The 21,492-nt window shown below is 41.2% G+C and overlaps 1 protein-coding gene across 1 annotated transcript in view; it reads right to left on the reverse strand.

Annotated features, from left to right (window-relative positions):
* UBE2Q2 (ubiquitin conjugating enzyme E2 Q2) overlaps nucleotides 1-18,250 on the reverse strand; it is a 48,140-nt gene extending 29,890 nt beyond the window's left edge. Inside the window, exon 1 of the mRNA XM_060755717.2 lies at nucleotides 17,927-18,250. Coding sequence (XP_060611700.2) covers nucleotides 17,927-18,235 — 309 coding nt within the window. The 5' untranslated portion in view covers nucleotides 18,236-18,250. The remainder of the gene's footprint in view (nucleotides 1-17,926) is intronic.
* Nucleotides 18,251-21,492: the final 3,242 nt, after the last annotated feature.

The raw sequence follows: 21,492 nt of genomic DNA on the forward strand, positions 1-21,492 counted from the left end.
AACATAACATAGCAATGAGCGGGCCGCATGTGCAAGATAAAAACTAAGATACTAAAAATACTAAAATCAGGATGGGATGGGGATGAAGCAGGTTGTTTGTGGGGGAGAAACTCGTAACGGAATGGGGTCATAAATATAGACCCTCATACAGGTGGGGAATTATACTCTGGGGACAAAAACCGTTGAGGGGGAGCAACTGTGTATGATAATATGGCTACTCTCCAAAAGCACAACGGAAAAACCAGGTTTTGAGATCCCTCTTGAAAATTTCTAAGGTGAGGGCCTTCCTAATCTCACCAGGCAATGAGTTCCAGAGTTGGGGCCACAGAGGAGAAGGAAATATGTTTTCCCCTAGCCCCTTGGACACCTAAAAATGCTCGGGATATGCATGGAAAACCTGTTTTACAAATCTTTTACACCTCTATGACTTTCACCCTACTCACCAGTTATCAAACTTTCTGATACATAGGAGCTCTTCCCAGAAGACTTATTTAGATCCCACCTTACGGCTGCAAGCGGCTCCAAGTTGGAATAACCACAAATCCACTGTGCCAATGGAAATCATGTACTGCAGCCCAATATTATTCCTTATTGACCACTTTAAAGGAAAATACTGCATCAGAATTCTATCCCATGGCATAAAATGATTCTAACTGCCTCTGACAAGCTGGCACAACCGTTTTCAATTATCCAGTGTGTCAACGGCTTCATCTGCTTATTGCATAAGAACCATGCACAAATGCAATTCTGTTAGCAGGGACAGTCGTTCCAGGCAGAACAGACCATTCACTCTTGCAACAGTACGAGCAAAGGACATCCCATTTGCCGTAAACAGCACAACAGCTTCATACCCAAAGACATCCTGGAAATGGCCCCAAATGAAGAGGGGAGGAAAGGACTCTCATTCAGCTCGCATTTGTCTCAAGAGCCTCACGAGTCACATTGATTTATTGTGTCAGGAGCGAACCAAAACAGTTGTATTGCATTTTAAAAACAGACAAACAAACAAACAAACCACAAAATTTGCAGGCTTGGTATTCTATTAAATGTCCTTAGACCAGAAGCTGACCACTTGGAGTGCCTCTGGTGTTGCTGCAAGGAGGTCCTCCATTGTGCATGTAGCAGGGCTCTTCTCCAAACTCGCTCTTCTCCAAACTCGCATGTCGTGGAGTCCACTTTGAGGCCCCATTTCTTGAGGTTGGCTCTGCATCTCGTGGTGCCAGAGCACAGCCTGTTCAGCGCCTTCCAAGTCGCCCAGTCTTCTGTGTGCTCAGGGGGAGTCTCTCATTTGGTATCAGCCATTGATTGAGGTTCTGGGTTTGAGCCTGCCACCTTTGGACTCTCGCTTACTGAGGTGTTCCAGCAAGTGTCTCTGTAGATCTTAGAAAACTATTTCTTGATTTAAGTAGTTGACGTGCTGGCTGATACCCCAACAGGGGGTGGGCCAGAGATGTCACTGCCTTGGTTCTTTCATTATTGGTTGCTACTCCTTGGCAAATGTCAGGTGGTACAATACCGGCTAGACAGTGTAATTTCTCCAGTGGTGTTGGGCGCAGACACCCCATGATGATGCGGCATGTCTCATTCAGCGCCACATCCACTGTTTTAGCGTGGTGAGATGTGTTCTACACTGGGCATGCGTACTCAGCAGCAGAGTAGCAAAGCTCAAGGGCAGATGTCTTCACTGTGTCTGGTTGTGATCCCCAGGTTGTGCCAGTCAGCTTTCGTATGATATTGTTTCTAGTGTCCACTTTTTGCTTGATATTCAGGCAGTGCTTCTTGTAGGGCAGAGCACGGTCCAGAGTCACTCCCAGGTATTTGGGTGTGCTGCAATGCTCCAGTGGGATTCCTTACCAGGTCATCCTCAGAGCTCTGGATGCTTGTGTGTTCTTAAGGTGAAAAACACATGTCTGTGTTTTAGATGGATTAGGAAACACCTGGTTTTCCCTGTAATAGGCAGTAAGAGCACCTAGAGCTCCGGAGAGCTTCTGTTCAACCATCTTAAAGCTCCCTGCTTGAGCGGTGATGGCACGATCATTAGCATAGATTAGATAGATTAGGAATCAGCTGATTTTCCCTGTAATAGGCAGTAAGAGCACCTAGAGCTTCGGAGAGCTTCTGTTCAACCATCTCAAAGCTCCCTGCCTGAGCGGTGATGGCACAATCGTCAGCATAGATTAAATTTAGATGGATCAGGAATCAGCTGTTTTTCCCTGTAATAGGCAGTAAGAGCACCTAGAGCTTCTGAGAGCTTCTGTTCAACCCTTTCAAAGCTCCCTGCTTGAGCAGTGATGGCACGATCGTCAGCATAGATTAGACGGATTAGGAATCAGCTGTTTTTCCCTGTAATGGGCAGTAAGAGCACCTAGAGCTTCGGAGAGCTTCTGTTCAACCCTTTCAAAGCTCCCTGCTTGAGCGGTGATGGCACGATCGTCAGCATAGATTAAACTTAGATGGATTAGGGATCAGCTGGTTTTCCCTGTAATAGGCAGTAAGAGCACCTAGAGCTTCAGAGAGCTTCTGTTCAACCATCTCAAAACTCCATGTTTGTGCGGTGATGGCACGATCGTCAGCATAGATTAAACTTAGATGGATTAGGAATCAGCTCGTTTCCCCTGTAATGGGCAGTAAGAGCACCTAGAGCTTCAGAGAGCTTCTGTTCAACCATCTCAAAGCTTGAGCAGTAAGGGGAACATGAGAGAAGCCTCCTTGCAGGATTGCATCCCCTGGGCAATGTCTTCATAGACGGTTGATTTTCTCACTCCAGAAGTGACCAGGAGAGTCACAGGGCATTGTGTTATCAACCACCGTGGCTGGCCTGTGAAAGCTTTTAACATAATGCATTTAATTCTGTATTTGTGTCGAGTAATCCTACACTTTTCCTATCTGAAACAGCATATTTTGGTGCCAAACAGAACTATGAACTTGCTATCACAACATTGTCATTACGAAGCTTTTAGGAAGTTGCCTGAACTCAGTGCTGCTGCCACAGGCTCTCCCACCCCAGTTAACTTACGTGACTAAGAGGCAGAAAAATTAATGGTTCCTGGCACTCACCGCATTAGTTTCAATTAAACCTGACGTGCCAAGGAAACCAATTCCCCAAATATACAGGATCTTGCACAGCCATTTTGACAGCTGTGCTGCCAGCGAACGCCAAGCTCTCTTGCGTTTGGTGACATTCTGAAGACAACATCAGAGTGTAGCATTAACAGCGTTCCCCTTCCACGGCAGCATTAAATGCTGTCTAATATGTTTACACAGCACCAAACACCCGCTCTGTGGGAAGCTGACACAGAGGTACAAGTCTGCAAGGAAAGTTCCACCCACCCACGCCCAAATGTCACAGGGCTGCTTGACCAGAAGGTGTGGCAAGATGGGAGGCCACGTTGTTATTGGCTTCCTTCCCCTGTCATTCACTTTATAGGGCGAGGGACCAGGTTCTGGCTAGTGGAAAGAAAAAATTCCCTTCTATGAACTTGCTCAAATTCCAAGATCTCCAGGGAGGGGGATTCCCTTGAGCCCGCCACCCCCATAGATCAGCGTTTCTAAACATGGGAGTCGGGACTACTGGGGGGTCATGAGGGGTCACCAAAGACCATCAGAAAACATATATTTCTGATGGTCCGAGGGGACCACCACCGAGAAGGCACTCTTGTCCCCACCAATCGCACCAGCGAAGGGGGTGGGGGCCTCTCCAGATGATCGAAGAGATCGTGTGGGTTTGTAGATGGAAATGCAGTCACGCAGGTAGGCGGGTCCCAAACCGTTCAGGGCTTTGTAGGTAAGAACCTGCATCTTGAATTGGGACCGGAAAATTATTATTATTATTATTATTAATAATAATAATACTAATACTTTATTTGTACCCTGCTACCATCTCCCTAAGGGACTCGGTGCGGCTTATATGAGGCCAAGCCCACAACACATACAATAAACAAAAGCAATAACAATAATCAATACAAAACAGTTAAAATAAACTCAAAACAGAAAAGACACAATAAGCAATAACAATAACATATCGCAACATACAGCATTTAAAAACCTATGGCCGGGCCAAATGTAATAATTCAAATTTAAAATCAAAAAGTGCTGGGCATGAACAAGATAAGACAAATTAAAATAGGGTTTTCAGAGAAAGATGGGGGGTGCGCAGACAACCCTGAATCTATATTAAAGTGCATTTGAGAACATATTGCTAAGAGTTTTCCTTATTCTGGGAAGGCACACTGGAACAACCACGTTTTCAGGCTCCTCCTAAAGACTGCCAGCATTGGGGCATGTCTGATGTTCCTGGGGAGTGAGTTCCAGAGTCGAGGGACCACCACCGAGAAGGCCCTGTCCCTCGTCCCCACCAATCGCGCTTGCGATGGAGGCGGGAGCACGAACAGGGCCTCTCCAAATGATCGAAGAGATTGTGTGGATTTGTACACAATGATGCGGTCACGGCAGCCAATTGAGCTCTTGAAACAGGAGAGTTGATCACTATGTAAACTATTTAAATATAAGGGTGGCATATGTGAATATTTATTGGAGAATCAGTCTCCAATAAATTGAGACCCAGGGTGCACATCCGACCACAATCTACTGCAGAGAACCAACTCTTATGTATTTCTGTACCATAATTCCCACTTGCTTTTCCCTCGTGGGAAATCAGAAGCAGAACAGGGCTGTCTTTAACAGATGCGCAGAATAAGATGGACGGGTGGAACGTAGCTTGTCATGTTGGGGCCACTTTGCTAATAGCACTTTTAGCAAAATGCCATAAGATTCCCTTTTTGGCCAATTACACTTTGTCTCCTTGGATCAAGAATGGGAGACCAAGTGTCATTTCGCAAATGGGTCGGCTAATAAAATTAAAAAGGACAGAGGAGCCCCTAGAGAGCGGCCTTAATGGAGTGACCGAAGTCGTGAATCAGGCTCTCCTTGGAGCTGTCATGAGCGGACTTAGTGGCACTAGACAAGTTACTCTATCTCACTCCGCTCATCTGTCATGTAAAGATGACAGTATCGTTCTACCTTACAGGATTGTTCTAATGACTTCATGAATAACTTTGAACACTCCAAAAGCATTTCAGGGAAACTAAAACAAAGAGATCTAGTGTGACTCAAGGACAGTTGTGCAATCGAGTACTCTTGTGTGTTTACACCAAGCTCCCCTAAGTCCAAGGACTATTATTCTTGAGATTATGCTGGGATGCTATGGAATCATGGACATTGCAGTTCCATAAGCTCTTGAGCATTCTCTGCAAATAGTGCTGGTGTCTCAGCAAATAACCCATGATTCCATAGCTTTGAGCCACGGCAGCTGACGATCGCGTCATCACAGAGAGCTTTGAAATGGTGGAACAGAAGCTCTCCGAAGTTTTGGCTGCTCTTATTGCCCAATACAGGGAAAACCAGCTGATTCCTAATCCACGTAAAACACTGACATGCGCTTTCCATATTAAGAATAGACAAGCATCTCAGGCTCTGAGGATGACCTGGGAAGGAATCCCATTGGAGCATTGCAGCACACGCAAATACCTGGGAGTCACTCTGGAATGTGCTCCTACTGATAAGGAGCACTGCTTAAATATCAAGCAAAACGTGCTAGAATAAACGTCATACAAAAGCTGCCTGGCACAACCTGGGGATCACAACCAAACACAGTGAAGACATCTGCCCTTGCGCTTTGCTACTCTGCTGCTGAATATGCATGCCCAGTGTGGAACACATCTCACCATGTTAAAACAGTGGATACGTTTCTTAATGAGACATGCCGCATCATCATAGGATGTCTACTGGAGTAATAATACTGTTTAGCCGGTATTGCACCATCTGACATCCGCCGGGAAGTATCAGCCAATAATGAAAGGACCAAGGCAGTGACATCAGGATTGTGACGCAGCTGGCTGAGTGTCAGCTGCATTAACATCACTCTGACCAAAAGGTCATGAGTTCGAAGCCAGCCCAGGTTGGAGTGGGTTTCCAACCAATTGTGTGTAGCCTGTTGTCGACCTTTGCAAACCGAAAGACTGTTGCATCTGTCAAGTAGGAAAATTAAGTGTGGAGAGGCTAAATTAACTGATTTATGAGGCCATAAAGAAGACTCCAGCAAAGCATTCTAGCGGGGAAGCATGCGGGGAATGCGGAAGTGCTTCATCAGCGTCGCAGATGGACGATGAAAGCGACAGCTCCCCTGGCGGCCAGAAAAAGTTAAATAGCCTCTGTCTATGTCTGTATATATTTGTATGTCAAAATTGGCATTGAATGTTTGCCATATATGTGTACACTGTAATCCGCCCTGAGTCCCCTGCGGGGTGAGAAGGGCGGAATATAAAAGCTGTAAATAAATAAATAAATAAAATCTCCGGCCCATCCTCTGTTCAGATATCAGCCAGCATGCCAATGCCTTAAAATCAAGAAGCAGCTTCCTAAGATCGACAGAGACACTCGCAGGAACACCTCAGCAAGCAAGAGTCCAAAAGTGGCAGGCCACAACCCAGAACCTCAATCAGTGGCTGAGACCGGATGAGAAACTCCATCCCGGGCACACAGAAGACTGGGCAATTTGGAAGGCGCTAAACAGACTGCGCTTTGGCACAACAAGATGCAGAGCCAATCTTAAGAAAGTGGAATTCATGACAAGGGATTAAGGAGGACCCAACCACAGACCACCTACCACAATACAACCTGAGCCCTGCCACATGCACAATGGAGGACCTTCTCACAGCAACTCCAGATTCACTCCAAGTGGCCAGCTTCTGCTCAAAGGAAATTTAGCAAATAGAGTAGAGTCTCACTTATCCAACATAAACGGGCCAGCAGAATGTTGGATTGGATAAGCAAAAATGTTGGATAATAGGGAGAGATTAAGGAAAAGCCTATTAAACATCAAATTACGTTATGATTTTACAAATTATGCACCAAAACATCGTGATTTACAACAAATCCAACAGAAAAAGCAGTTCAATACATGTAATGTTATATAGTAATTGCTGTATTTATGAATTTAGCCTCAAAACCAACAAGGGTTCTTTCTTTCTCCCATTAATGAATAATAATCTATATAAATAAAAATGCAATGTTCATTTGTGGGACTAACAGAACTTAAAAACCACTGGATGAATTGACACCAAATTTGGACACAAGACACCTCTCAGGCCAACGAGTGACCATCACTCCTAAAAACACTGAAAAATACAGTGGAGGGGACTTAAAAAGCCAAAAAACAAGAATTACATTACAATGCATGCGCAAAACATGTACACAAACACACATATATAGAAATATATGCACAGATAAATGCATACACAAAACACATACACAGAAAGGGGGAAGGAAGGAAGGAAGGAAGGAGAGGAGGAGGAAGAGAAAGAGGGAAAGAAGGAGGGAAGGAAAGAAGGAAAGAAAGAAAGGTAGAGAAGGAAGGAAGGAGAGAAGGAAATAAAAAAGTGAAAGAGGGAAGGAAGGAGAGAAGGAATGAATGAAAGAAAGAAAGAAAGAAAGAAGGAAGAAAAGAGACAAAGAAGGAACCAAAGAGCAAAGGAAGTGAGAAAAGAAACCGGTAGAGAAGGAAGAAAGAAGGGAAAGAAAAAGAGGGAAGGACAGAAAGAGAGAGGGAAGGAAGGAGAGAAAGAAAAAGAGGAAAGGGGAGAAAGAGGGAGGGAAGGTTGGTCACAGCAATGTGTGGCAGGCACAGCTAGTAATAAATAATAATAAACTTTATTTATACCCTGTCACCATCTCCCCAAAGGGGACTCGGGGCGGCTTACGTGAGGCCAAGCCCAGTAATACATTACAGCAAAAATAAATACAGAACGACAAAAAAAATAACATCACAATAAAATAAGTAAAACGTAAGAGCAAAATAAAACAGTGCAAAATAACAAAGTGAAAAAATCAAACACAAACCAAACCCTTTGTCTCACCCTGGTCATTCCACACATATATATAAACCCATTTTCCTAGTTCCAACAGATCTCACCACCTCTGAGGATGCTTGCCATAGATGCAGGAGAAACGTCAGGAGAAAATGCCTCTAGTACATGGCCATATAGCCCAGAAAAATCTACAACAACCCAATCAAACCCAATGGGTGGGCCAAATGTACAACATAAAATGATAAAACTCTGGATGAGATAAGAATGAAAAAGGTATATTTGTAATTGTATGGTTGGGAGTCACAACAACATGAGGAACTGTATAATAATAATAATAATAATAATAATAATAATACTTTATTTTTATACCCCACCAACCATCTCCCCTAGGGGACTCGGGGCGGCTTACAAGGGACACGCCCAATATTACAATTAAAACACACAAGTAAAACACTTTAACCAATTAAAACATCAGATAAAACAAATAACTACACAATTGAAAGCAATATAAAAACAATATTAAGAGGTTGCGGCATTAAGAAGGATGAGAAACACTGCTATAATGCAAAGGTGGAAACTCTTTGCCTGTCCATATTGCTAGAGTACAACACCCAGCAGCCTTGGCCAGAACAGCCGGTGGTAAGGAAAGGTTGCAACCCACAACATTTGGAGGATGCACAACGTCCATGCTTGTTGTACTGGAAACCTCACTAGGTTAGCCATATAAACATCTAGAACAGGGGTCCTCAAACTAAGGCCCGGGGGCTGGATGCAGCCCTCCAAGGTCATTTACCCGGCCCTCGCTCAGGGTCAACCTAAGTCTGAAACGACTTGAAAGCACACAACAACAACAAAAATCCTATCTCATCAGCCAAAAGAAAGCCAACACTTCCCATTGAAATACTAATAAGTTTATATTTGTTAAAGTTGTTCGTCGTTTTAATTATTGTATTGTTTTTAAGTGTTTTTGCACTACAAATAAGATATCTGCAGTGTGCATAGGAATTCATTCATGTTTTTTTCAAATTATAATCCGGCCCTCCAACAGTTTGAGGGACTATGATCTGGCCCTCTGTTTAAAAAGTTTGTGGACCCCTGATCTAGAACATTGGTTCCCAGCCTGTGGTCCTTCACGTGTTTTGGACTGACTTCAGATCCCACAATTCCTAACGCCTGGAAAACTGCCTGGGATTTCTGGGACCTGAAGTCCAAAACAAAGATTTGGAACCACTGATTTAGAATACTGTATATACTCAAATAAAAGCCGACCCAAATATAAGCCAAGGCACCTAATTTAACACAAAAAACTGGGAAAACGCATTGACTCGAGTATAAGCCGAGGTTGGGAAATGCAGCAGCTATTGGTCAATTTCAAAATAAACATAGATACAAATACAATAACATTAATTGAGGTACCAGTAAATTAAATGTTTTTGAATATTTACATAGAATTATAATACAAGATAAGATTGTCCAACTCTGTTTAAACCATTATTCTCACCTTCTTCGATGTAAATGTGCTTACATATCCTTCCAATATTAGAGTAAAATAATAAATGCAATAATAACAATAATAGAGTAAACCAATAAATGTAATAATAACAATAATAAAGTAAAATGATAAATGTAATAATAATAATAGAGTAAATGATAAATATAGCAATAATGAATAGAGTAAAATAATACATGTAATAATAATAATAATAGTAACAGAATAAAATAATAAATAAACTTGACTCGAGTATAAGCCAAGGGGGACTTTTTCAGCCTAAAAAAGCGGCTGAAAACTAGGCTTATATTCGAGTATATACAGTATACTTTTGCAATGCAATCCCCATTCTTGTCCCAAATGTGTATTATTGGTTTGAAAAAAAAACCTTTTCCATAACTATTCATCTTATCCATATATGTAGAGTTTATTTATCTCTTAAATGACGGAGCTATCACCAGCTTGTGCTTTTCCAGCTGGTAGAAAGGCAAGGAAACACATCGAATCCTTATTTCAAAAGCAAACCACACTCTTGGTAACACACCTTCCTTGTTCTCTTTGGGTTTCTTTGGGTTCTGGGTGGAGACAAATTACTCAATTTCACATCTAACTAATTAGGGAGGGGCATTCTTTTGTATGGTGACACTTTTGTTTCTGCCTTAATTGATGTGAAAAGAATAGAATCCTTTTTCTCCTGAGGCTTCCCATTTCTTTTGTCTACAGCTGTCTGTTTTAACTCTGCATCTTGCTGTATGTCTTTCAATACTGTATTATCTCTTGTTTTAATGGTGTTGTGTCCTGCTTTGAGCCGTAGGAAGAGGCGGGTAATAATAAATTCATTATTATTGTTGTTATGATTAGTTCTGAGGGGTCCTAAACTTGAATTGGGGGGGGGGGGGCAACTAAAAGGGAGAACCACTTCTCAAGATTATAAACTCACCAAGCACCAATCTGCAAAGTGAACCAAGTTAATTCCACCCCTGGCTCTCTTTGAACTCTTAGCCCAGAAATAAGCAACAGCATGGACTTCCTGGGATTGCTAGGTGGGTCACCGTTCTTTTTTTTCTAAGTTTTCTAAGATCTACAGAGATACTCAGCAAGCAAGAGTCCAAAAGTGGCAGGCTCAAACTCAGAACCTCAATCCATGGCTGATATCAAATGAGAGACTCCCTCCTGTGGCCACAGAAAACTGGGTGATTTGAAAGGCGCTGAATAGACTGTGCTCCAGCACCACAAGATGCAGAGCCAACCTTAAGAAATGGGGCCACAAAGTGGAGTCCACGACCTGCGAGGGTGGAGAAGAGCAAACCACAGACCACCAACTACAATGCAACCTGAGCCCTGCTACATGCACAATGGAGGGCCTTCTTATAGTAACACCAGGCCAGCTACTAGTCAAAGGACATTTACCGTATATACTCGAGTATAAGCCGACCCGAATATAAACCAAGGCACCTAATTTTACCACAAAAACTGGGAAAATGTATTGACTCGAGTATAAGCCTAGGGTGGGAAATACAGCAGCTACTGGTCAGTTTCAAAATAAAAACAGATACCAATAAAATTACATTAATTGAGGCATCAGAAGGTTAAATGTTTTTGAATATTTACATAACACTGTAATTTAAGATAAGACTGCCCAACTCTGATTCTAACCTTCTTCAACGTAAATGTGCTTATGTATCCTTCCAATAAGAATAAAGAGAGTAACATAATAATAATAATAATAATAATAATAGAGTAAAATAATGGAAATGTAATAATAACAGTAATAATAGAGTAAAATAATAAATGCAATAACAACAATAATAGAGTCAAATAATACATGTAATAATAACAATAATAAAGTAAAATAATAATGTAACAATAATTGAGTAAAAAATAAATGAAATAATAATAATAAATAGAGTAAAATAATACATGTAATAAAAATAATAATAACAGAGTAAAATATTAAATAATGTTGACCCAAGTATAAGCCGAGAGGAAGTTTTTCAGCCTATAAAAACGGCTGAAAAACTAGGCTTCTACTTGAGTATATACAGTAATCAACTACCAAGTTTGCACACTTTTTGTTTTGTTTCTTTGTTTGTTTAATGCAATACACCTGTTTGGTTCGTTCCTGACACGATAAATAAATACCATTCTTCTCAAATTAGTTTTGTCACATTTCCAAGACAGTAATAAGGGACAGCTTAAAGCCATGAAGCGTAGGGTTGACAGTCAGAAAGCAGTTATTGACAAGTTTGACATCTACCTAAATGCCAAATTGAAGTTGTGAGTTAGCTTAGCCGTGCATTTCTCTCTAAACGAACATACGGCCCACCTTCCTAAATTACACAATGCACACTGGTCTAGCCCAAACCCACAAATAACAGGATTTTGCTTTGCATCCCATTCCATTTTCTATCTCCCAATAAGGGGCACCTGCCAACCCTCCAGGGCACAGGCTTTCCAGACCCCAAATGAGGCACATCCCTTATGAGAAGCCAGCAGCGAGCAACACCATAAGGGGCAGCCTTTCCAGATCTCAAAGAAGACATATTCCCTCCAGCAAAGGATGCCTCACAAACCTATCAAAGACACACATAAATAAATAAATAAGCTGCATCCCTTATAATAACGGGCAGGAAATAACTCTTATAAAGTACCTCAAGTTACAAACAAGATAGGTTCCGCAGGTTTGTTCTGAAGCTGAATTTGTATATACATCAAAACAGGTGCATTGTAAGTGTAACTCCAACCAAATAAATGTGTGTGTATATATAGGCTTTGGATTGCATAGCAAAGGTTTTGTGTGTGTGTGTATGTATATACACATATATATGTGTGTGTGTATATTTAAAAAACACACACAAGCTTTTGGATCACATAGGGAAGGTTGTGTGTGTGTGTGGGTGGGCGTGTATGTATGTGTGTGTGCGTGTGTACATATATAAAAATAAGCTTTCAATCACATAGCGAAGGTTTTGTGTGTGTGCGTGTGTGTGTATATATATATATATACACACACACACACACACACATATACACACACTAGCCATCCCTTGCCACATGTTGCTGTGGCCCACATGGGTGTTCTGTGTGGGAGGTTTGGCCCAATTCTATCGTTGGTGGGGTTCAGAATGCTCTGTGATTGTAGGTGAACTATAAATCCCAGCAACTACAACTCCCAAATGCCAAGATTCTATTTTCCCCAAACTCCACCAGTGTTCACATTTGGGCATATTGAGTATTCGTGTAGTTTGGTCCAGAGTCCACAGTGATCTCTGGATGTAGGTGAACTACAACTCCAAAACCAAAGAACACTGCCCACCAAACCCTTCCAGTATTTTCTGTTGGTCATGGGAGAACTGTGTGCCAAGTTTGGTTCAATGCCATCGTTGGTGGGGTTCAGAATGCTCTTTGATTGTAGATGAACTATAAATCCCAGCAACTACAACTCCCAAGTGACAATTTTTTTTTTTTTGCGTGAAGGACATACATTGGGTTGTTAGGTGTCTTGTGTCCAAATTTGGTGTCAATTCCCCCAGTGGTTTCTGAGTTCTGTTAATCCCACAAACGAACATTACATTTTTATTTATATAGATATATAGATATATAGAAACATCCCCCGCCCCAAATGGGAAGTTTCGTTTCACAACCCTGTGTTTCTTTATGAGCTCCCTGCAAATAGCTTGCTCCTATTCTTGTCTCATTCGAGTTTCTTAACATTTTATCCTGCACATGTGGCCCGCCACTGTCACTGCGATTGTGTTTATTGTAATGTTATTTTGTTACTGCATTCATATGTTTTTTTTTCTTTTTAATGTAACTTTGATGCTGTTGCTTATGTTTTGGTTTTATCTTGCTGTAATATGTTGTCCAGGCTTGGCCTTGCATAAGCCGTCCCGAGTCCCCGTTGGGGAGATGGTGGCAGGGAATTAATAATAATAATAATAATAATAATAATAATAATAATAATAATAATAATAATTGTTTTATTGGTTTTTCCCACTCCCACCCTTTTCTCCTTGTACATGCAATTTATATATCAAACTACAGAAGTTACATTTGAAATATCAGTGTTAGTCTTAATTTTACTACTCCACATCTTAACACATTCTCTAAATCAGGGGTCCCCAAACTTTTTAAACAGAGGGCCAGGTCACAGTCCCTCAAAGTGTTGGAGGGTCGGATTATAATTTGGAAAAAAAAAGCATGAATGAATTCCTATGCACACTGCACATATCTTATTTGTAGTACAGAAACACTTAAAAACACAATAATAATTAAAATGATGAACAATTTTAAAAATATAAATTTATTAGTATTTCAATGGGAAGTGTGGGCTTGCTTTTGGCTGATGATAGGATTGTTGTTGTTGTTCTTGTGTGCTTTCAAGTCATTACACACTTAGGTTGACCCTAAGCGAGGGCTGGGTAAATGACCTTGGAGGGCCGCATTCGTCCCCCGGGCCTTAGTTTGAGGACCTCTGCTCTAAATAATTCCTAACTGGTTCCCACGTCCTCTTAGTTATTGTAACCTTTTCAATTTTATCTATATTATTCCACTTGCAATTTGTTATTTCCACATTTAACATATTAACTACATAGTTATACCTATTATTATTATTATTATTATTATTATTAGCTTTGGATCACATAGCGAAGGTTGTGTGTGTGTGATTTCATCTCACTTTCTGTCCCTGTGAAAATCTGGCTTGTTGTGGTAACAATTGGGGAGAAAGCTTCAATGGAGACTCCATTTCCCCAGGGGTGAATTTCCCTTCCTCCCGAGGGGTCACTTTCTCTCACTTCCTGTTGCCTCAGCCCCGTTGTTAACTATGATTTGGAGGTAAGCCTGTCCCTTATGGGGTTGCGGGCTGCCCGCTTATCATCTGGGATATGCCTAATTTGAGGTCTAGAAAGCTTGTCCTCTATATGGCTGGCAGGGGTCCCTTATGGCAGTTAGAAAATAATTATTATTATTAATAATAATAATATTAACACTTTATTTATACCCAGCTACCATCTCCCCAAGGGACTCGGTACGGCTTACATGAGGCCGAGCCCAAATACAACAATACACGCAATAATAACAACAATACAAGCAATTAAAATAAAAAACATGGACAATACAATAACGCAACATTAACAATAAGACAACACACAATTAAAACTGTGGGAAGGCCAAATGTAAAATTAAAATTGAAAATAATGCTGGAGCATGGGTGAAAAGGTGGTACTGGATGAGATGCAAAACAAAATCCTGTGGCATTCCCCAAGTTACAAACATCCGACTCACAGTGAGGGTGAGACAACAGGAAGTATAACTCCATCCAAATATATGTATGAATGCATATATATGTGTGTGTGTGTATATGTATATAAGTAAAGGTAAAGGTTTCTCCTTGACAATAAGTCTAGTTGTATCCAACTCTGTGGTGTGGTGCTCATCTCCATTTCTAAGCCGAAGAGCCAGCGTTGTCCATACACCTCCAAGGTCATGTGGCCAGCATGACTGCTTGGAGCGCCGTTACCTTCCTACAGAAGTGGTACTTTTGATCTACGTAAATTTGCATCTGTTTGAACTGCTTGGTTGCCAGAATAATATAACACACACACACAGACATATATATATATATATATATATATATATATGTCTGTCTGTGTGTGTGTGTTATATTATTAGCGTAGTATAATATCTGTATTATATACTATATAATATCCGTATAATATTATTTATTTACGGCATTTATTTGCCACCCTTCTCATCCCGAAGGGGACTCAGAGCGGCTTACTATATATATATATATATATATATATATATATATATGACTTACCTGTCCGAACACATCTCCTCCTATGAACCAGCTAGGACATTAAGATCATCTGGGAAGGCCCTGCTCTCAGTCCCGCCTGCATCGCAGGCGCGCCTGGCGGGAACGAGAGGCAGGGCCTTCTCAGTGGTGGCCCCTCGGCTGTGGAACGCCCTTCCTACAGAAATTAGATCGGCCCCCTCCCTATTGGCATTTCGGAGGAAAGTGAAGACCTGGCTGTTCGAGCAGGCATTTGAATAGGCAGTGTAATGAATATAGGAATACAGAACAACGGATGATGAGATTGGATCTTGATGCTACTGATGAGACACTAATGAGATGTTATATTGATGTTTAATTGTTTACTATGTTATTGTTTTAATTGTCTCTTAACTGTCTTTATGATGTTTAGCATTGAATTTTTGCTATTATTAACCGCTTTGAGTCGCCTAAGGGCTGAGAAAAGCGGTATACAAATGAAGTAAGTAAATAAGTAAATATATACATACAATATCTTATATTATTAGCATAGTACAATATCAGTATTATACATTACTATGTTGCACTATATCATTATATTGTGATATTATTAGTAATATTACATGTAATCTAAAATATATAATTATAACATTGTATTATTATTACTAGTATTATATTGTATTACATTATACTATTATAAATATTATATGTGTATACAATATATTACATTATTAGTAAAGACGAGATGGAAATTATAATATTTATAATATTTATAATGTAATACAATATAATACTAGTAACAATAATACAATATTATTATATGTATATACAAGATATTATATTATTAGTAAAGACAAGATGGAAATTATTATATTTATAATATTATAATGTAGTACAATATAATACTAGTAATAATAATACAATATTATTATATGTATATACAATATACTATATTATTAGTAAAGACGAGATGGAAATTATAATATTTATAATATTATAATGCAGTACAATATAATACTAGTAATAATAATACAATATTATTATATGTATCTACAATATACTATATTATTAGTAAAGACAAGATGGAAATTATAATATTTATAATATTATAATGTAGTACAATATAATACTAGTAATAATAATACAATATTATTATATGTATATACAATATACTATATTATTAGTAAAGACGAGATGGAAATTATAATATTTATAATATAATGTAATACAATATAATACTAGTAATAATACAATATGTATATAATATATATTATATTATTAGTAAAGACAAGATGGAAATTATAATATTTATAATATTATAATGTAGTAAAATATAATACTAGTAATAATAATACAATATTGTTATATGTATATACCATATATATATAAAGCCCTAAACGGTTCCGGCCCAAGATACCTAACTGACCGCCTCTCGGCCTATGAGCCCACGAGGACTTTGAGATCTTCCGGGGAGGCCCTGCTCTCGATCCCGCCTGCGTCACAGGCACGGCTGGCGGGGGCGAGAGATAGGGCCTTCTCGGTGGTGGCTCCTCGGCTGTGGAAAACCCTTCCCGTGGACATCAGGCTAGCTCCCTCCCTGTTGATGTTCCACAGGAAGTTAAAGACCTGGCTGTTTAAGAAGGCATTTGAACAAGAAGTGCAATGATTGGTATTTTGACCATAGGAATGGAACAACGGAAAATGATACTGGATTGTGGGTTTGACGATGAGACGACACGGAATGGCTTTTGTAGTAATGTTGATGTTTTTGATGAGGATGTTTTTTTGATAATGATGATTGTGGATTATTTTACACTATGTCTTGTATTTTGCACATGTTTTTCTATATTGTACACCGCAGTGAGTCGCCCCTGGGGCTGAGAATTGCGGTATATAAGCGAAGTAAATAAATAAATAATACATTATTATTATATGTATATACAATATATTATATTATTAGTAAAGACAAGATGGAAATTATAATATTTATAATATAGTACTAGTAATAATAATACAATATTATCATATGTATATACAATACACTATATTATTAGTAAAGACAAGATATTATTATATGTATATACAATATACTTTATTATTAGTAAAGACAAGATGGAAATTATTATATTTATAATATAATGTAATACAATATAATACTAGTAATAATACAATATGTATATACAATATATTATATTATTAGTAAAGGCAAGATGGAAATTATAATATTTATAATATAGTACTAGTAATAATAATACAACATTATTATATGTATATACAAGATATTATATCATTAGTAAAGACAAGATGGAAATTATAATATTTATAATATAATACTAGTAATAATAATACAATATTATTATATGTATATACAAGATATTATATCATTAGTAAAGACAAGATGGAAATTATAATATTTATAATGTAGTACAATATAATACTAGTAATAAGAATACAATATACTATATTATTAGTCAAGACAAGACGGAAATTATTATATTTATAATAATATAATGAAGGAACATGAGGGGCAAACTTTCCTGGCCCAATTGGGGGGGGGGGGGTGGCTCCAGGGGTTTGGGCCTGTATCTCCCACCCTTCCTTCTCGGTTGGGGGCTTCTGGGAGTTGTAGTGGGCCGTGAGGCCTGGTGGGAGTTGCAGGCCCCAGCCTGCGGAGGAGGCTCCTACTGCGAGGCAGGCTGGTGGGTGGGCGCTAGGCCGCGGGGAGGCCCTTTCCTTTTTTCCCTCCCTTCCCTCATTCCCTCATTCCTTCCTTCGTTCCCTGCTGGCTCTCACCGTGATGTTGCAGTGGATGGCGAGGGGCTGCTGGGGCGAGGAGGGCAGGAGGAGGAACTGGCAGTGGAGCTCGTCGAGGCGCCAGGAGAGGACGCGGAAGCGCTCGTGCTCCTTCCCGAAGATGGACTCCAGCAGCTTCAGCTCGGCCTTCAGCCCTGACACCGACGAGGACATCCTGGCCTCATCTCCGGAGAAAGCCCGCACGGAGGAGAAGCCTGCGGAAAGGCCTAGGCCGCGCTCGCCTTCCCTCCCTCTCTCCCTCAGCGTCGCCTCCGACGCCCCGGCTAGGCCTCGCCGCGATGGAATCATGGGAGTTGTAGTCGGGCGCGTCGGGAGCGCTCATTGGCGGAGGGGAGTCCCACCACTCCGTAAGACTACGGCTCCCGGCATGCCCCGCGCGTGGAGGACATTTAAAGGGGGCGCGGCCTCCTTCCCCTCACTTCCTCAGTCTAGACTAGGTCTTTCTCCAAGCTTCCTGAACTCTCTCACACGCTTCCCACCTGAAGAGCCTCACAGGAGAAGGAACCCCACGGGAGCCAGCAAGGCAACTCCTCCAATCAAGAAACAGCTTACTGAGATCTACAGAGATACTTAGAGGAACACCTCAGCAAGCAAGAGTCCAAAAGAGGCAGTGTTGCTGCAGACAGAGATACTTGGAGGAACACCTCAGCAAGCAAGAGTCCAAAAGAGGCAGTGTTGCTACAAATCCAGCAGCACCCTGGAAGTTAAACAGGATCAGAGTCTGGAAAGTTTCCTGAACTATCTCACATGCTTCCCACCTGGAGAGCCTCACAGGAGAGGGAACCAGCTAGACAACTCCTCAAATCAAGAAACAGCTTCCTAAGACCTACAGAGATACTTAGAGGAACACCTCAGCAAGCAAGAGTCCAAAAGGGGCAGCAGCACCCTGGAAGTTAAACAGTATCAGGGGAGCCAGCAAGACAGCTCCTCCAATCAAAAAACAGCTTCCTAAGACCTACAAAGATACTTAGAGGAACTCCTCAGCAAGCAAGAGTCCAAAAGGGGCAGCAGCACCCTGGAAGTTAAACAGTATCAGAGTCCGGAAATCTTCCTGAACTATCTCACACACTTCCCACCTGGAGAGCCTCACAGGAGAAGGAACCCCATGGGAGCCAGCAAGACAACTCCTCCAATCAAGAAACAGCTTCCTAAGACCTACAGAGATTCTTAGAGGAACGCCTCAGCAAGCAAGAATCCAAAAGAGGCAGTGTTGCTACAGACCCAGCAGCACCCTAGAAATTAAACAGTATCAGAGTCTGGAAAGCTTCCTGAACTATCGCACTATCTCACACGCTTCCTACCTGTAGAGCCTCACAGGAGAGGGAACCAGCAAGACAACTCCTCCAATCAAGAAACAGCTTCCTAAGTCCTACAGAGACACTTAGAGGAACACCTCAGCAAGCAAGAGTCCAAAAGAGGCAGTGTTCCGTCTTCCAGGAGCATGGTTTACATTGTCTTTTAGCTGCATGGGATAGCATTCCTTTGCATTTCCCCAGAGTTGCTACAGACCCAGCAGCACCCTGGAAGTTAAACAGTATCAGAGTCTGGAAAGCTTCCTGAACTATCTCACATGCTTCCCACCTGGAGACCCTCACATGAGAAGGAACCCCACGGGAGCCAGCAAGACAACTCCTTCAATCAAGAAACAGCTTCCTAAGACCTACAGAGATTCTTAGAGGAACACCTCAGCAAGCAAGAGTCCAAAAGAGGCAGGCTCAAACCCAGAACCTCAATCCATTTTTTTTGGTCGTGTCAGGAGCGACTTGAGAGACTGCAAGTCTCTTCTGGTGTGAGAGAATTGGTCATCTGCAAGGAAGTTGCCCAGGGGGACACCCAGATGATTTGATGTTTTTATTATCCTTCTGGGAAGCTTCTCGATAAATTTTATCTCAATAAAATAGTGAAGAGTAGCAACATCACACTGGCAACGAAGATCTGGATAGTAAAAGCAATGGTATTCCCTATAGTCACCTACGGATGCAAGAGCTGGACCATAGGGAAGGCTGAACGAAGGGAGAGAGATGCTTTTGAACTGTTGTGTTGGAGGAAAGTTCTGAGAGTGCCTTGGACCGGGGAGGAGAGCAATGTCCAATCTCGACAAAATAGTGAAGAATAGAGACATCACACTGGCAACAAAGATCCGCATAGTCAAAGCCATGGTATTCCCCATAGTCACCTACGGATGTGAGAGCTGGACCTTAGGGAAGGCTGAGCGAAGAAAGAGAGGTGCTTTGGAACTGTGGTGTTGGAGGAAAGTTCTTGGACAGCAAGAAGATCCAACCAGTCTCCAGGAAATAAAGCCCGACTGCTCATTGGAGGGAAGGATAGGAGAGGCCAAGATGAAGTACTTTGGCCACATCATGAGAAGAAAGGAAAGCTTGGAGAAGACAATGATGCTGGGGAAAATGGAAGGAAAAAGGAAGAGGGACTGACCAAGGGCAAGATGGATGGATGGTATCCTTGAAGTGACTGGATTGACTTTGAAGGAGCTGGGGATGGTGACGGCCGATAGGGAGCTCTGGCGTGAGATGGTCCATGAAGTCACGAAGAGTGGGAAACAACTGAACGAATGAACAATAACACACAAACTTGGCTGTGGGACCACGCTTTCAGGACAGGGAAATAAAGCAGCAATAGGAAAGAGGACCAGGCCAATTAGATTTGACATGGATGACTAGGACGGTTTTAAATGGTGTATTTTAATATTTTGATAAATGTTTTTAATGTTGGGTTGTTGTAGGTTTTTTCGGGTTATATGGCCATGTTCTAGAGGCATTCTCTCCTGACGTTTCGCCTGCATCTATGGCAAGCATCCTCAGAGGTAGTGAGGTCTGTTGGAACTAGGCAAAAGGGTTTATATATCTGTGGAATGACCAGGGTGGGACAAAGGACTCTTGTCTGCTGGAGCTAGGTATGAATGTTTCAACTGACCACCTTGATTTAGCATTTGATAGCCTGGAAGTGCCTGGACCAATCCTTTTGTTGAGAGGTGATTAGATGTCCCTGATTGTTTCCCCTCTGTTGTTTTGCTGTTTTAATTTTAGAGTTTTTTTAATACTGGTAGCCAGACTTTGTTCATTTTCATGGTTTCCTCCTTTCTGTTGAAATTGTTCACATGCTTGTGGATTTCAATGGCTTCTCTGTGTAGTCCGACATGGTGGTTCTGAGAGTGGTCCAGCATTTCTATGTTCTTAAATAATATTCTGTGTCCAGGTTGGTTCATCAGGTGCTCTGCTATGGCTGACTTCTCTGGTTGGAGTAGTCTGCAGTGCCTTTCATGTTCTAAAATTCTCTAAAAACTCTAAAATTGCTAATCAAGGTGGTCAGTTGAAACATTCACACCTAGCTCCAGCAGACAAGAGTCCTTTGTCCCACCCTGGTCATTCCACAGATACATAAACCCACTTTCCTAGTTCCAACAGACCTCACTAGCTCTGAGGATGTTTGCCATAGTTGCAGGCGAAACATCTGGAGAGAATGCCTCTAGAACATAGCCATATAGCCCAAAAAAAACCCTACAACAACAACCTTATTAGTATTTCATT

Source organism: Anolis sagrei, chromosome 9, assembly GCF_037176765.1.
Source record: "Anolis sagrei isolate rAnoSag1 chromosome 9, rAnoSag1.mat, whole genome shotgun sequence".
In the NCBI taxonomy this organism is placed as follows: domain Eukaryota; kingdom Metazoa; phylum Chordata; class Lepidosauria; order Squamata; family Dactyloidae; genus Anolis; species Anolis sagrei.